Consider the following 18,597-nt stretch of genomic DNA (forward strand, 5'->3'; position numbering starts at 1 on the left):
TAGCAAACATCACCGGACAGGACTCCCTGTTAGTTTGTGACTCCACCTTTGGAACCACCACTGTGTGTGCTAACCCCAGGTGGCACCCAAGCCAGGCAACATGGTGTGAGCTGCCAGCACCGCGCCATATACACACACACATACATGACATACATAAGTACAGCGTGTGCGGGGCATACAGTACCTGGTCGGCGCCGAATGGGGTGATGTTCGCCTTTACTGAGCCCACTCCCAGGCCCACGATGACCAGTCCTATGAAGATGGGGGCGGCGCAGTACCTGCTCGTCTGCTCGTCGCACGGCACGTAGGTCCCGTTGGAGGTGCCGTTGGCCGTGCTGCAGTTCTCCACCCGGGACATGGCGATGTCCCCGCAGAAGCCGGTGCGGGTGTCGGAGTAGGTGATCATGGGGAAGAGCAGCATGCCCAGCAGGTACAGCACCATGCTAAGCAGGATGGTACAGAAGCGCCCGATCAGCGCGTCCGCCAGCCAGCCCCCGAACGGGGACACCAGGTAGGTGATTCCCATGAAGAGCAGCAGGGCCTGGCTGGCCTGGGTTCCCTCCCAGTTGTACACCGGCCCGTTCAGGAAGAGCACCAGGTTGGAGGTGATCCCGTAGAAGGCCACTCTCTCCAGCATCTCGGACAGCAGCACCGCGGCACAGGCCAGGCGGCGGCCGGCGAACACCGACCCCGCGGCCGGCGGGGAAGGATCCCATCGGCTGCCCAGCAGGGGTCTCCGCTCGTCGGAATCTTCCATCAGGCTTGATAGGCTGGGAGCGCTGCCATGCACCGCCGGTACCCCGCCGCACACTCTCGGCTCTGTCTGTATCACTGCCTGCGACTACACTGGTACAGGAAGCACTGTGCGTCCCCTGCACCCGCACCGCCCCAATCACCGCACTCACACGCACACTCGTCACTGTTGCCTCGTCCTCCTGCCCCGCCCACCCAGCGGCTGCTCATTGGCTGCAGGCGCCGACTGTCATGTGACGGAGATGTGGAAGTACACAAGCCTCACGTGTCTTTGTGGTCAGGGAGGGATACCGGGAGGAGGTCATACTGCTGCTGCTCCCCGCTCTCAGCGTCTTCCTTATGAGAGCAGACTACAGAGGGCGAGGCTGAAGTTAACTTCTTATGTGACCGGTTTCTTATTCACTTTTTATTAATGCTCCAGCCCCTGGCCATATACACCTAAAGATTTATTGTCAGATCTGGCTGGTTAGAATGAAAATCTGATAATGGATGGGAGCAAATGAGTGGGACGTGCGGTGAGCTAAATAGCTCAGGAGGCACTGGCTGGCCCCAGAGCCAGATTTACATGCAATTTATGAGCTAAAGGGTACATCTGGGCATTATACACAGGTGCAGCAGTATAAACGCCTGGAAATTTGGTGAGTTTTGAACAGAGATGTGCGGAAAAGATAACCAGACTTTTTACTCCAGAGTTTTGGCTATAAAAATTATTAGACTAATGCAAAGGAGATTTCTCTATCGTCCTAAGTGGATGCTGGGGTTCCTGAAAGGACCATGGGGAATAGCGGCTCCGCAGGAGACAGGGCACAAAAAAGTAAAGCTTTTACCAGATCAGGTGGTGTGCACTGGCTCCTCCCCCTATGACCCTCCTCCAGACTCCAGTTAGATTTTGTGCCCGAACGAGAAGGGTGCAATCTAGGTGGCTCTCCTAAAGAGCTGCTTAGAGAAAGTTTAGCTTAGGTTTTTTTTACTTTACAGTGAGTCCTGCTGGCAACAGGATCACTGCAACGAGGGACTTAGGGGAGAAGTAGTGAACTCACCTGCGTGCAGAGTGGATTTGCTGCTTGGCTACTGGACACTAGCTCCAGAGGGACGATCACAGGTACAGCCTGGATGGTTACCGGAGCCGCGCCGCCGGCCCCCTTGCAGACGCTGAAGAGAGAAGAGGTCCAAAATCGGCGGCTGAAGACTCCTGAGTCTTCATAAAGGTAGCGCACAGCACTGCAGCTGTGCGCCATTTTCCTCTCAGCACACTTCACACAACAGTCACTGAGGGTGCAGAGCGCTGGGGGGGGCGCTCTGAGAGGCAAATAAAAACCTTGTTAGAGGCAAAAAATACCTCACATATAGCCCACAGAGGCTATATGGAGATATTTAACCCCTGCCTAACTTCAAAAATAGCGGGAGACGAGGCCGCCGAAAAAGGGGCGGGGCCTATCTCCTCAGCACACAGCGCCATTTTCTCTCACAGAAAAGCTGGAGAGAAGGCTCCCAGGCTCTCCCCTGCACTGCACTACAGAAACAGGGTTAAAACAGAGAGGGGGGGCACTGATTTTGGCGATATTGTATATATATAAAAGATGCTATAAGGGAGAAACACTTATATAAGGTTGTCCCTATATAATTATAGCGTTTTTGGTGTGTGCTGGCAGACTCTCCCTCTGTCTCCCCAAAGGGCTAGTGGGTCCTGTCCTCTGTCAGAGCATTCCCGGTGTGTGTGCTGTGTGTCGGTACGTGTGTGTCGACATGTATGAGGACGATGTTGGTGAGGAGGCGGAGAAATTGCCTGTAATGGTGATGTCACTCTCTAGGGAGTCGACACCGGAATGGATGGCTTATTTAGAGAATTACGTGAGAATGTCAACACGCTGCAAGGTCGGTTGACGACATGAGACGGCCGACAATCTATTAGGACCGGTCCAGGCGTCTCAGAAACACCGTCAGGGGTTTTAAAAACGCCCATTTACCTCAGTCGGTCGACACAGACACAGACACGGACACTGAATACAGTGTCGACGGTGAATAAACAAACGTATTTCTCATTAGGGCCACACGTTAAGGGCAATGAAGGAGGTGTTACGTGTTTCTGATACTACAAATACCACAAGAAAGGGTATTATGTGGGAGTGAAAAAACTACCTGTAGTTTTTCCTGAATCAGATAAAATAAAATGAAGTGTGTGATGATGCGTAGGGTTACCCCGATAGCAAATATTGGCGTTATACCCTTTCCCGCCAGAAATTAGGGTACGTTGGGAAACACCCCTTAGGGTGATAAGGCGCTCACACGCTTATCAAGTGGCGTTACCGTCTCCAGATACGGCCGCCCTCAAGGAGCCAGCTGATAGGAAGCTGGAAAAATATCCTAAAAAGTATATACACACATACGGTGGTTATACTGCGACCAGCGATCGCCATCAGCCTGGAGATGCAGTGCTGGGTTGGCTTGGTCGGATTCCCTGACTGAAAATATTTTATTCATGTAGAGCATTTAATAGGATGCATTCTATATATATGTATGTGAGATGCACAGAGGGATATTTGCTCTCTGGCATCAAGATAAGTGCGTTGTCCATATCTCCCAGAAGATGTCAGGGACACGACAGTGGTCAGGTGATACAGATCCCATACGGCAGATGGAAGTATTGCTGTATAAAGGGAAGGAGTTATTTGGGGGTCGGTCCATCGGACCTGGGGACCACAGCAACAGCTGGGAAATCCAACCTTTTTTACCCCAAGTTACATCTCAGCTAAAAAAGACACCGTCTTTTCAGCCTCAATCTTTCCTTTCCCATGAGGGCATGCAGGCAAAAGGCCAGTCATATCTGCCCAGACATAGAGGTAAGGGAAGTAGACTGCAGCAGGCAGCCCTTTCCCAGGAAAAGAAGCCCTCCACCGCGTCTGCCAAGTCCTCAGCATGACGCTGGGGCCGTGCAAGCGGACTCAAGGTGGGGGGGTAGTCTCAAGAGTCTCAGGGCGCAGTGGGATCACTCGCAAGTTGACCCCTAGATCGTACGAGTATTATCCCAGGGGAAAAGATTGGAGAGTCGAGACATCTTCTCCTCGCAGCTTCCTGAAGTCTGCTTTACCAACGGCTCCCTCCGACAGGGAGGCAGCATTGGAAACAATTCACAAGCTGTATATCCAGCAGGTGATAATCAAAGTACCCCTCCTACGACAAGGAAAAGGGTATTATTTTTCCACACTATATTGTGGTACTGAAGCCAGACGGCTTGGTGACACATAGTCTAAATCTAAAATGTTTTGAACACTTACATAAAAGGTTCAAATCGAGATAAAGTCACTCAGAGCAGTGATAGCGAACATCAAGGGTACCTCTGGTTCGTGGTACAGAACTGTCAATATCAGTTTCAGACGATGCCGTTTGAATTATCCACGGCACCCCGGGCCTTTTTACCAAGGTAATGGCCGACAAGATGTTTCTTCAAAGAAAAAAGGCATCTAAATTATCCCTTACTTGCACGACCTAAAAAGGGCAAGTTCCAGAGAACAGTTGGAGGTCGGAAGAGCACTATCTAAAGTAGTTCTTCGACGGCACGACTGGATTCTAAATATTCCAAGAATCGCAGCTGTTTTCCGACGATACGTCTGCTGTTCCTAGGGATGATTCTGGACACGGTTCAGAAAAAGGTTTTTCTTCCCGAGGAAAAAGCCAAGGAGTTATCCGACCTGTCAGGAACCTCCTAAAACCAGGAAAGGTGTCTGTACATCAATGCACAAGAGTCCTGGGAAAAATGGTGGCTTTTTACGAAGCAATTCCATTCGGCAGATTCCATGCAAGAATTTTCCAAAGGGATCTGTTGGACAAATGGTCAGGGTCGCATCCTCAGATGCACCTGCGAATAACCCTGTCGCCAAGGACAAGGGTATATCTTCTGTGGTGGTTGCAAAAGGCTCATCTATTGGAGGGCCGCAGATTCGGCATACAGGATTTGATCCTGGTGACCACGGACGCCAGCCTGAGAGGTTGGGGTGCAGTCACACAAGGAAGAAACTTCCAGGGGGTATGGACGAACCTGAAAAAGTCTATTCACATAAACATTCTGGTACTAAGAGCAATCTAAAATGCTCTAAGCCAGGCGGAACCACTCCTGCAAGGAAAACCGGTGTTGATTCAGTCGGACAACATCACGGCGGTCGCCCATGTAAACAGACAGGGCGGCACAAGAAGCAGGAGTGCAATGGCAGAAGCTGCCAAGATTCTTCGCTGGGCGGAGAATCACGTAATAGCACTGTCAGCAGTGTTCTTCCCGGGCGTGGACAACTGGGAAGCAGACTTCCTCAGCAGACACGATATACACCCGGGAGAGGGGGGTCTTCATCCAGAAGTCTTCCACATGCTAATAAACTGTTGAGAAAGACCAATGGTAGACATGATGGCGTCTCGCCTCAACAAGAAACTGGACAAGTATTGCGCCAGGTCAAGAGATCCACAGGCAATAGCTGTGGACGCACTGGTAACACCTTGGGTGTACAAATCAGTATATGTGTTTCCTCCTCTGCCTCTCATACCAAAGGTATTGAAGATTATACGGTGAGGAGGAGTAAGAAATACTAGTGGCTCCGGATTGGCCAAGAAGGACTTGGTACCCGGAACTTCAAGAGTTGGTCACGGACGACCCGTGCCCTCTACTTCTGAGAAGGGACCTGCTACAACAGGGTCCCTGTCTCTTTCAAGACTTACCGCGGCTGCGTTTGACGGCATGGCGGTTGAACGCCAGATCCTAAAAGGGAAAGGCATTCCAGAAGAAGTCATTCCTACCTTGATTAAGGCAAGGAAGGAAGTCACCGCGAAACATTATCACCGCATTTGGCGAAAATATGTCGCGTGGTGCGAGGATCGGAGTGTTCCGACGGAGGAATTTCAACTGGGTCGTTTCCTACATTTCCTACAATCAGGATTGTCTAGGGGTCTCAAATTGAGATCTATTAAGGTTCAAATTTCGGCCCTGTCAATATTCTTCCAAAAAGAATTGGCCTCAGTTCCTGAGGTACAGACTTTTGTTAAAGGAGTACTGCATATACAGCCTCCTGTGGTGCCTCCGGTGGCACCGTGGGATCTAAATGTAGTTTTAGATTTCCTCAAATCCCATTGGTTTGAACCATTGAAAAAGGTGGATTTTAAATATCTCACATGGAAAGTGACTATGTTACTGGCCCTGGCTTCCGCCAGGAGAGTATCTGAATTGGCGGCTTTATCTTATAAAAGCCCTTATCTAATCTTCCATTCGGATAGGGCAGAACTGAGGACTCGTCCGCATTTTCTCCCTAAGGTGGTATCAGCGTTTCACCTGAACCAACCTATTGTGGTGCCTGCGGCCTCTGGCGACTTGGAGGACTCCAAGTTGTTGGACGTTGTCAGAGCCTTAAAAATATACATTTCAAGGACGGCTGAAGTCAGAAAATCTGACTCGCTGTTGATACTATATGCACCCAACAAGTTGGGTGCCCCTGCTTCTAAGCAGACGATTGCTCGTTGGATTTGTAACACAATTCAACTTGCTCATTCTGTGGCAGGCCTGCCACAGCCTAAATCTGTTAAGGCCCATTCCACAAGGAAGGTGGGCTCATCTTGGGCGGCTGCCCGAGGGGTCTCGGCATTACAATTCTGCCGAGCAGCTACGTGGTCGGGGGAAAACACGTTTGTAAAATTCTACAAATTTGATACCCTGGCAAAAGAGGACTTGGAATTCTCTCATTCGGTGCTGCAGAGTCATCCGCACTCTCCCGCCCGTTTGGGAGCTTTGGTATAATCCCCATGGTCCTTTCAGGAACCCCAGCATCCACTTAGGACGATAGAGAAAATAAGAATTTACTTACCGATAATTCTATTTCTCGGAGTCCGTAGTGGATGCTGGGCGCCCATCCCAAGTGCGGATTATCTGCAATACTGTACATAGTTATTGTTAACAAATTCGGGTTATATTGTTAAGGAGCCATCTTTAAGAGGCTCTTTCTGTTATCATACTGTTAACTGGGTTTAGATCACAAGTTGTACGGTGTGATTGGTGTGGCTGGTATGAGTCTTACCCGGGATTCAAATTGCCTCCCTTATTGTGTACGCTCGTCCGGGCACAGTACCTAACTGGAGTCTGGAGGAGGGTCATAGGGGGAGGAGCCAGTGCACACCACCTGATCTGGTAAAAGCTTTACTTTTTTGTGCCCTGTCTCCTGCGGAGCCGCTATTCCCCATGGTCCTTTCAGGAACCCCAGCATCCACTACGGACTCCGAGAAATAGAATTATCGGTAAGTAAATTCTTATTATTTCTAACATATTCTTTGTATTTTTTATATACTTTATACAGTCAAAACTCTGGTGCAAACGTTAGTATGACAGTAAAGACTCTGCCTCACCCCACCGCACGTCAGGACAAATGACAATTGGCCAAATACTGGAAAAGAGACAAAAATGGTCACTCAGACAAATTGGTTAAATCATTTGATTTAACCAACTTGTATGAACGACCGTTTTTTTGGTCAGTTTTACGGCATTTAGGAGCAAATGGTCAATTGTCATTTGCTCTCATCCATTGCCAGATTTTCATTACAACCAGTCAGATCTGATATTAAATCTTTGGGTAATTCAGAAAATGTTAAATTAAAACAGATTAAGTTGGGTCACTAAACTTTCAATGGTAGTTTGCTTGTCCTGACAAGGCTGAGGGCAGGAAATATGGTGGCAAAGTGGGTACAGGTCCTATTTTTATTGATTTGAGTAAGAAGTTCTAGGCCCTACACACTGGCCGAGCTGCCTGACGGCAGATACGGGCGACCCGGTGGCGGGGGGGCAGTGACGGGGCCCGTCACACGGCTGCATTGAAGTGCAGGCAAATATGGACGCGATCATCCATATTGGCCTGCATGAACAGCCAACGGGAAACCAGCAATGAACGAGCACGGGGCCGCGCATCGTTCATCGCTGGAGCCTCCACACTGCACGATATGAACGTTATCTCATTCATTAATGAACAAGATCGTTCATATCGTGCAGTCATGTCGGCCAGTGTGTAGGGCCCATATGTCTTCAAGGATTAAGGGCAAGGCAACAAATGTGACACAACCAACAGAGGGTGGAAGAAGTGAACAAGAAGAGACAGGCCAATCCAATTAGCCTTGATGATCTCCCGAATTGAGTCATCGCAGCAACAGCTGCACATTACAGCTGCCCAAATTCGCACAAAATTGCTTGCCACCCCGTAGAGGTATGAGCAATATTGGGCAAATTGGGGCTGATTTCAGCCTGCAAAGGGTGCGAGATTGGTTGCAGTTGCCAGCGTTGAAACACCGCGGCAACAGCTGATTTCACCCTTTGTGTCTTAGTGGATCAACCCATCAGAAGCTATGACCAGTATAAGAATAAGATGCTAATTTCGGCTTCGTACAGGCTACTTCACACTAGAGAATTAATAAAACAAGTGGGTATAGTTATGAAAAGATAGTAGGTTTCTGCCTGATTTTTGGAAATTTTAGGACCAGCAGCATTTATTAAAACTTTAACATGGGAAATACCAGAGATATTTCCTGCATTCAGTACTAATGAGATTACTAGAACCATTTCTATAGTTCTCTTTTTAACAAACTCCCAAAAGCTTAGTTTGTCTCCTATAACTATTGCTATCTGAAGATGGGATTAGCTTGTTTTACCTATGGGCAATGTAGGCCAGAGAGGGATCCTGAAATTGCTCCCTGTGAGACTGTGCTTTCCATTTTGGCCAACATTATTCTCTGCTCATGCACAGCCTGTCTAGCTAAATTACGAAAACCTATATATGAATTTATTCATATAGCAAAATGGCCTATTCCCGTATACTTCAATCTGAAACTGATGTGAGTGAGTTTGGTCAAGTCAGCATTCACTTGAGTCTGCAGGATGTAGTTGAATCCAGAGTTAATAAAAAAACAACCACTTTATCTGTTCCTGCAATGATTACTCCCACAGCATCGATCACTACAATTATTCCAAATATCTTCTACCGCTAAGGGTTAATTCAGGAGTGCCCTACTCCAACTAGGAAACTCTAAGTTCTCCTTATGATTTACCATTGCAACCCAACTATTCAAACAATAACACATACTGTATATGTAGCATGTACTGGCCAATTACAGGCTTATTGATCCGATAAAACTCAACAGAGTCCAAGCTAATTAAAGTTTAATCTAGCAAAGTTTACTCGAAATGCTTAAACAGATATAAAGTATGGAATAAGAATTACATACAAGTTATTATGTAAATATATTGTCTATCATATAAAAGGGAGAAAAAAAAACAGATCACTTACATGAAATATAGTTCTGCTTTGTGTGAAGACATAGAGTTTCAGGATACAACCTTCCTGGTATTGGACTTACCCAACGGTTTGCGTACAACTTTGATGACAGGCGGACTGTGCATGTGTGGGACACATTCTGCGTATAAGTGCACAATGGGTCCTGCATTGTTGAATGCTGATTTATCCTTAGGAATGAAAGCTATACCTTAAATACACTTTACCATGGAGCCGCTGCGGCCGCTGTACTTAATACACACTCTACGTACTTTGTACGCTATTAGCGTACAAAGTCCCGTGCTGTGTACGGACTTAGCGTACAAACGCAGCGCTGACGGTACAAAGTACTCACAGCGCGTACACACCCAATGAACACACTTTAAACCTTATACAGCAATGTGATGCGTTACTAATACACTTTAAACTTTATACAGCAATGCAATGCGATAGCAATTCACCTTTGAACCTTAGCAGGGAAAGGAAGACACAACACCGGTTTGTGATTTACCGCTGGGTTCCGACACCACAGCGTATTATTGCTGAAAGGGGGTTACAATACAATCAATACAATACAATATATCAGAGTAAATGGCTACAGTCAATGTTACATACGTGAGTGGATTCTCCGTGCTACCCAGTCTGGTCAGTGGCGTCACAAGGCGGGTGCGGGGGGTGCGGCCCGCACCCGGGTGTGACACCTGGAGGGGGTGACACCAAATGTCAGCTCCTCCGTAGTGACAGGACCCAGGTGCTGCAGTGTGAAATTCCGCTACAGCACCCGGCTTCTGTCATAGCAGAGGAGCCGACAGCACACTGAGACCGTCTCTGGGGGAAGCCCAGCATCTCCGGAGATGCTGTGCACGCCCCCAGAGTGACGATACCAGTATCCCCGCGAAGCCACGCCCCCTAGCTGTAAAGGCCACGCCCCCTTTTTGCCGCGATCGCGGCAGTACATCAGGGGTGCGCACCGGGTGTCACCACACCTGGTGACGCCTCTGAGTCTGGTCCTCCGTCATCTGATAGATAACGTTGTGAGTCTTGTGTCTGACCAGGCCTGCTGCAGGCTCTCTTTGTACACTTCATCCAAAACATAACACAATGGATACTGTAATCTCTTTGTCCATTGGACACAGGGATGGTCATTTACAGTACAGGAGAGGTCATAGGTCGGTTTGAATAGGTGGGCGATGTCTGTTCCAACTGCTCTTGTGGGTGGTCTCCTCTGGATTCCCGCCGCATACATAATGTACAGTAAATATAGGTTATATCTATATTCTGCTCCCGCACATAACTATCCGCAGGAACATGTGATCTTTCTCAAACCAACACCGGAATGTTACCCTTAAAATACCCTACAGCTGGATACCAAACATCACCTTGTAACCTTGTTCTGTCCCCTCCTGTCCTGTAAAGGTGAATCCCTTTGTTCTGTTACCATTTAAACTGCTGTTACTTTCTGGTGTGGTGCAGGGAGACTATGTGTACATTGTGCACTATTTGGATTAAATATGTAATGTGTTTTGATAGCCTTCCATGCGTTCACAAACTCTACCGTAAATACTCATACCACGCGCTAATGCGCAGGACCGCGGGAGCGACCATACGCAAATTGCGAATATGCGCACGCACAGCAGAGCAAGCATGCGCACGGAGGCCATCTGTGTGTAGTTTGTACATGATGTGTGTACTGCAATATTTTTCGACTTTGACAGTCCACCCTTTGGCAGTCACCAATAACTGCCACTATCTAATCACTAAACAGAAAAATATCTATACAATATCTACAGAAGTTTTGGACGGTCGGGGGAGAGTTGTAGGTGGGAAATGTATGACCTAGTGGGATAGTAGAAAGCATGTATGTATGAATCCATGTCTGAGGGGCATGTATCATCATGCAGTATATGTTCTAAATAAGCTTCGAGGTATTGCGAAGTATACATTAAATCCTTCTCATCCCGTACTAAGGGTCTGTAAATGAGCCAACAAACACTACCGAGCTCTTTTCGGCTTCTTGTTAAAACAAATGGTGTGCACATTTAGTTGATGAAACATGGAGGGGGAAACATAAGTGAGTGCTAGTATATCTGGACATCACCTGTCGACTATGTGTGCTATTAACTGAAGGTTGCAGAGATGAAGATAAGACATATAAATAAAAATACATTCACATAAACATTTTGGGTAGGGCTGATGTCTTTTTCCGGATGGATGTATCTGGGCAGAGGGGGAGACAAAAGAAAAACGGGTGAAAGAAACAGGCCATGAAATTCATTTGCAATCCTTATCATAACACTGTCTCTATGGATGGGTCATAAATTAAATCTGCTGCTATAACAGCGCCCTCGCTCCTGAGATTCATCAACTTTGTGCCGTGCTTGCGCCGCGTCAGAATTCGAACGCACCTAAATATCAAACCAATAATTATGACGACTCCCAGGATACAAAGGAGAAACTTCCCTACACTCATAATAACATTTTGAGCCCACTCTCCTAAACATGAGAACCAATTTCGTGGATTCAACCATGAGACCCAGCCGGACAGTTCATTACTCACAGTCGCCAAGGTAAGGTTGTGTTTCCTACTGAACTCCCACTTCAACTGCAAGATATCGTCCATCTTTTGATCGATGATCTCCGTTGGGTCGTCAGTACTGTTCGTAATATACGTACAGCACTTCACCGCATATTGGGTTGCCAGAGTAACACAGTACCCACCTGTCACGGCTGTGATATAATTTAGGACCATCCTGTGCTGAATCAGTTCCTTCTTGTAAGCTTGTAACTCCCTTCCCGTATACCTGAAGGTGTCGTCATACATCTCAGTGATATTATCTATCAAGTTCGCTAGCGCATGGATATACCTATAATTTATAATTCCTCTGGCAGTACAGGTGATGTCTAATGTGAGAAGGAATTGAATCCCGGTGGATTCGTGGATCAAATCAGAGGCTGCGTGCTCTGTCCTATCTATGAGCTGTCTCTTGATGATGTGTTCATAATGAGTATGATTATAAGGAGCCTGAGCACTGCGGTGAACGTCTTTCATCTTATCATGGGTTATGGTCATGACCTCTGGCAGTACTCTCCCAGTATAACACAATCCCTCTGAGCTCGGGGCAAGCCACTTGTACGCCTTCCTCCCACATATGAAATAGGCATCATCTGGGAGAACATAGGGGAGAAAATATGACATCACCATATTACAAACTTTCCAAGTAAAGAAACCTATCCCTAGTTCTCCTATCTGCTCAGTACAAGTATCGGGCTGGATGATATGGGCACAATACCCTGACGATACTTTTCCAACCCACATGGTCTTGCTTCCACGAGTATACCTATACCGAAAATACCTCCCACTGTTGGCTATTTGGCGTACAAGTTCAGAGTCTATGGGTATCCTATCAGCTCTGTGTGAAAAGGTCATTGTCTGGTTATTCCACGTCACTTCCCAATTTCCCGGTTTTCGGTAATTGGAAATATTGAAACACAATAAGGACCTGTCTACATGATATTGGTGGAGCTTCAAACTAGGGGGCCTAGAAATATTGAATTTCTTGTCCACCGGTCTCCCACCCCGTAATTCGAGTACCTCATCTATTGCTAAAGGTACTATTGCTAAAGTACTAATCCTGACTTGCTCTGACCTTGAGGTATCTGTGAGCACACCCAGCATTCTGTCTGGTTTAAGACCTTACCCACTAGTGAGTGGTAATCACTCAACGGATGACGGTCCATGTCGATATTAAGGTTGGACTGACATCTCTGGATGCACCCATCCTCAACTATATTCTCACAATTCCTACAAATACAATATTCATCAGACAATAACCCCTCACAGTGCCTCCGAGCTCCCTGACTACCAGAGCGCTTACTGGTGCCAGCCTTTACCAAAATGATGTGCTGATCCTGAGATCCTACAAATTCATACTTGCCATCAGAACCTATTCCAGATCCCTGCTCGACCTCTCTGGGACCCTCACCAAAACACACTGTCCTTATCAAAACCAGAATTACTATTAGAACCCGAAACGCAGTCTCTTGTGATCGATCCATTTCGTTAGGGGAAAGGAGGAAAATAAGAAGGAGAAAAGAAAGGAAAAATGCAGGGGGAGGTGAAAAAAGAAAGTGGTACGACAACCGTTCTAGCTCTTGTTACTCTCTGTGCTCAGATGTCTTTCAACAGTCCTGCCTCTCAACTTTCCCGGAACAAACACTCTAGTGTCTCTTTGCTTTGCTCTTTGAACACACAGTTACCACACCACACAAACTTGATGAAACTGCACGAGTTCTCTCCGGGTCAGCGACCTGCTTGCAGTGGGACGAGTGGATCCAAGTCTCTCTTTCGGCGACCTTCAATGCTTTTGTGCTGGTTAACAAGACTTGATATGGTCCTTCCCACCTGTCTATGAGGCAACCTGAGCGTAAGAAATTTCGAAAAATCACATAATCCCCAGGTTCAATGTCATGACAATTGCTGTTCGGTAGGTCAGAAATCACCAGCTTTAAATTTCTTTGTTGATTTTTCAGCTGCTGGCTCATCCCAACCAAATATTTCACAGTCACTTCATTATTATATTTCAAATCATCCTGGGGGTCTATCATTACATGAGGTTGTCGACCAAAAAGGATTTCAAAGGGTGATAGGTTAAGGGGAGACCTGGGAGTGGTTCTGATGCTGTACAACACTAGTGGCAAAGTTTCTGGCCACGACAATCCAGTTTCAGCCATTCATTTGCTCAGCTTGTTCTTAATAGTGCTATTCACTCTCCACCTTTGCACTCGCCTGTGGACGGTACGGAGTATGCAGCTTGCTATTAATTCCCATCAGTTTGCACATGACTTGAAAGACTTCACCTGTAAAATGGATATCCCTATCACTTTCAATTATTCTAGGGATACCATATCTACACACAAATTCCTGCACAATTTTCTTTGCAGTGAACGTAGCAGTATTTGTGGCAGTAGGGAACGCTTCTACCCAGTTAGAAAATACATCAATACAAACTAACATATTTTAAATTCTTTCAGGGTGGTAACTGTATGAAATCGATTTGTATTACCTGAAAAGGTCCGTCTGTCGGAGGGATATGGGATGGCTCTGTTGGTATTGACTTTCCAATATTCTTCCTCAAGCAAGTAAAACATGTCATTGCTCTCTTACCTGCATGAGAAGAGAATCCTGGCGCACACTAGTAGGCTCTCACCAGCTTACACATACCCTCTTTACCCAGATGAGTCAGACCGTGTGCCGCCTCAGCTAAGCTTGGAAGATATGCTCTGGGGGCCACTGGCTTACCTTGTCCACCTGTCCGCAGTCCCGAAGGATTCCTGGCCATATCCCTTTGACCTCCAGACTGCCTTTTCCTGTAATGAACACAAATCTTGCATTTCAATTGTGTTTAACTGTTGCGTATTATCAGTTGTGTGAAGTAAACCGTCTGTGGAAAATGAAAAGAGAGGGGAAATAATAAAAAAAAGAAAATTTATCAGATTTGCGTTCACCATCAGGCTGTCACACCATCATGCATATCGGTGTCTATGCACAGTCTCCCTTCACCAGTATTCTCATTCTCCACCCTTTGTGCATGACCAGGCACACTGCATTAATACTGGTGTCCCTATGCTGGTGAGATATACTGGATTTGGGCAGAGCTCTGAAAGACCGATTAGGCATGTGGCGTTTGAACTGTAATCCTGTCGGTGAACATAAGAGATGAAGAGGAAACTTTGAAGACAAATCACATAGAGTTTAGTAACAGATAATTTTGTAGAGGCAAAGAATATTTTACAAAATTTGACATCTGGATTGGGCACTACGGGGGAATGATTCTCTACTCGGTCTGCTCCCCTAAAAGAAATTCTATGGGGGAAATTTACTAAGCTCCCGATTTTGACCGAGATGCCGTTTTTTCATCAAAGTGTCATCTCGGTAATTTACTAAGCAATAATCACGGCAGTGATGTGGGCATTCGTAATTTTTTGCAAGTCCAAGAAAAAAATTACGAATGAATACACCATCGGTCAAAACGCGGCTGTTTAAGTATGAATCTCGGTAATTTACTAAGAAGTGCAAAGCAAAAAAAAAAAAAAACACTGCCGTGAAAAATTACAACTCGTAAAAAAGTGCAAAAAAAAAACAGACCTGCTTTTTTTTTCCGTGATTGGATAGGCATGCAGGGATCCATGAGATCCGTGCATGTATATCAGTGGGAAGGGGTGGGAAAGTTGTTATTTTATTAAAATAAATTGCGTGGGGTCCCCCCTCCTAAGCATAACCAGCCTCAGGCTCTTTGAGCCGATCCTGGTTGCAGAAATATGGGGGAAAAATTGACAGGGGTTCCCCCATATTTAAGCAACCAGCATCGGGCTCTGCGCCTGGTCCTGGTTCCAAAAATACGGGGGACAAAAAGAGTAGGGGTCCCCCGTATTTTTAAAACCAGCACCGGGCTCCACTAGCTGGACAGATAATGCCACAGCCGGGGGTCACTTTGATATAGTACCCTGCGGCCGTGGCATCAAAAATCCAACTAGTCACCCCTGGCCGGGGTACCCTGGGGGAGTGGGGACCCCTTCAATCAAGGGGTCCCCCCCCCAGCCACCCAAGGGCCAGGGGTGAAGCCCGAGGCTGTCCCCCCCCCATCCAATGGGCTGCGGATGGGGAGGCTGATAGCCTTTTGTGATAATGAAAAGATATTGTTTTTAGTAGCAGTACTACAAGTCCCAGCAAGCCTCCCCCGCATGCTGGTACTTGGAGAACCACAAGTACCAGCATGCGGCGGAAAAACGGGCCCGCTGGTACCTGTAGTACTACTACTAAAAAAATACCCAAAAAAACACAAGACACACACACCGTGAAAGTATAATTTTATTACATACATACACACATACATACATACTTACCTTATGTTCCCACGCAGGTCGGTCCTCTTCTCCAGTAGAATCCAAGGGGTACCTGTTGAAGAAATTATACTCACGAGATCCAGGGGTCCAGGGTCCTCGGGGAATCCAGGTGTAATCCACGTACTTGAAAAAAATAACAAAACGGACACCCGAGCCACGCACTAAAAGGGGACCCATGTTTGCACATGGATCCCCTTTTCCCGACTGCCAGAAACCCACTCTGACTGATGTCTAAGTGGGTTTCTTCAGCCAATCAGGGAGTGCCACGTTGTAGCACTCTCCTGATCGGCTGTGTGCTCCTGTACTGAGTGACAGGCGGCACACGGCAGTGTTACAATGTAGCGCCTATGCGCTCCATTGTAACCAATGCTGGGAACTTTCTGCTCAGCGGTGACGTCACTTTAGGTCAACCGCAGGGCAGAAAGTTCCCAGCATTGGTTACAATGGAGCGCATAGGCGCTACATTGTAACACTGCCGTGTGCCGCCTGTCACTCAGTACAGGAGTACACAGCCGATCAGGAGAGTGCTACAACGTGGCACTCCCTGATTGGCTGAAGAAACCCACTTAGACATCAGTCAGAGTGGGTTTCTGGCAGTCGGGAAAAGGGGATCCATGTGCAAACATGGGTCCCCTTTTAGTGCGTGGCTCGGGTGTCCGTTTTGTTATTTTTTTCAAGTACGTGGATTACACCTGGATTCCCCGAGGACCCTGGACCCCTGGATCTCGTGAGTATAATTTCTTCAACAGGTACCCCTTGGATTCTACTGGAGAAGAGGACCGACCTGCGTGGGAACATAAGGTAAGTATGTATGTATGTGTGTATGTATGTAATAAAATTATACTTTCACGGTGTGTGTGTCTTGTGTTTTTTTGGGTATTTTTTTAGTAGTAGTACTACAGGTACCAGCGGGCCCGTTTTTCCGCCGCATGCTGGTACTTGTGGTTCTCCAAGTACCAGCATGCGGGGGAGGCTTGCTGGGACTTGTAGTACTGCTACTAAAAACAATATCTTTTCTTTTACAACAAAGGCTATCAGCCCCCCCATCCGCAGCCCATTGGATGGGGGGGGGACAGCCTCGGGCTTCACCCCTGGCCCTTGGGTGGCTGGGGGGGGGACCCCTTGATTGAAGGGGTCCCCACTCCCCCAGGGTACCCCGGCCAGGGGTGACTAGTTGGATTTTTGATGCCACGGCCGCAGGGCACTATATAAAAGTGACCCCCGGCTGTGGCATTATCTGTCCAGCTAGTGGAGCCCGGTGCTGGTTTTAAAAATACGGGGGACCCCTACTCTTTTTGTCCCCCGTATTTTTGGAACCAGGACCAGGCGCAGAGCCCGATGCTGGTTGCTTAAATATGGGGGAACCCCTGTCATTTTTTTTCCCATATTTCGGCAACCAGGATCGGCTCAAAGAGCCCGAGGCTGGATATGCTTAGGAGGGGGGACCCCACGCAATTTTTTTTTAAATATTTGACAGTGTTTAATTTAAAAAAAACAAAAAAAATGAACCCCAGCACGGATCACACAGATCCGGCCGAGATTCATTGTAAAAAAGTCGGCAGTGTTTTGCTAATCACTGCCGTAAAAATAGAAAAAAAACCACGAATGACATCGACATCGGAACAAAAGAAAAACCCGAATACGACAGCTTAGTAAATTAGTCGTAATCAATTCAAAAAGTTGCAGTTTTACACTTTCGATGTCATTCGTGATTGAACTTTGACCTGAAACGGGAAAATACGAATCTTAGTAAATTTACCCCTATGTGTGTTATATCTCTACTGGGACTATCCCAGCCATCAATCCAGTGTCCTGTCCATTCTAAGTTCATAGGGAACCCGGTATCTTTGAGATAATTTCCTCTACCTGTGATGGACATGCATCTAGAACAGTGAAATGCAACGTTAGTCTTCGTGGGTATCCCACATACTTTGTGCTTCCTGGGTGGGAGCACTCTATATGTATACCATCTCTAACAAAACTCCTGTTAAGTTAATTAGAGGTCACTTCTGCTAGAGAGAGAAGCAGAAGTTTAGAGACCTCCTCCTAACCCCAGTAAGTTCTGCCAAAAGAGTAAAGTTGCATTTATTCTGTTCTTCCCATTAACCGAATCTGTGTTTTCTATATGGCTCGTGATTCCTTACTATATGTCCCTTGATCCCGTCTATGTGTTTAATAACGTGGCTTGTTTTCTCTGTCTAGGGGTCTATATTGACTATGTGTTCTACTATACCTACTGTGGCCGGAGAGACCAACCAGCCACACGTGCGGCACTGAAGGGGTTAACCCCTAGTGCCAAAGCCATTTGGAGGGACAAAGGGCGCTTGGCGCCAGATTTGAAAAATGCTGTGGGCGCTAGGTGCCATGTTTATAAAGTGTTTAAAAATGTTTAAATTGTATTTTATATGCGCCGTGGTCCCGGACCCCTCCGGAGACCACGGCAGGGAGGACAGCCCCCGGCGCGCTCAGCAGAGTGTGCACGCCGGGGGAGAGGAGGCAGCCGCTGACCGCCGGAGTCCGGGAGCTCCGCTCCCGGCAGCAGTCAGTGTAGCCCCGGGCGCACTGGAGTGTGCGCGCCGGGGAGAAGGGTGAGCGCTGCGGCTGGGAGCTCGGCTCCCGCTGCAGTGCTCTATGTGAGAGCCGCCGCTGGGGGCCG

The 18,597-nt window shown here is 47.3% G+C and overlaps 1 protein-coding gene across 1 annotated transcript in view; it reads right to left on the reverse strand.

Moving 5' to 3' along the window:
* The window catches only part of SLC15A4 (solute carrier family 15 member 4), a 99,915-nt gene extending 99,003 nt beyond the window's left edge, over window positions 1-912 (reverse strand). The window contains exon 1 of the mRNA XM_063964605.1: window positions 185-912. Within this exon, the coding sequence (XP_063820675.1) occupies window positions 185-757 (573 nt within the window). The 5' untranslated portion in view covers window positions 758-912. The remainder of the gene's footprint in view (window positions 1-184) is intronic.
* Between the last annotated feature and the right edge of the window lie 17,685 nt (window positions 913-18,597).

Source organism: Pseudophryne corroboree, chromosome 1 (assembly GCF_028390025.1).
Source record: "Pseudophryne corroboree isolate aPseCor3 chromosome 1, aPseCor3.hap2, whole genome shotgun sequence".
NCBI classification, from domain to species: domain Eukaryota; kingdom Metazoa; phylum Chordata; class Amphibia; order Anura; family Myobatrachidae; genus Pseudophryne; species Pseudophryne corroboree.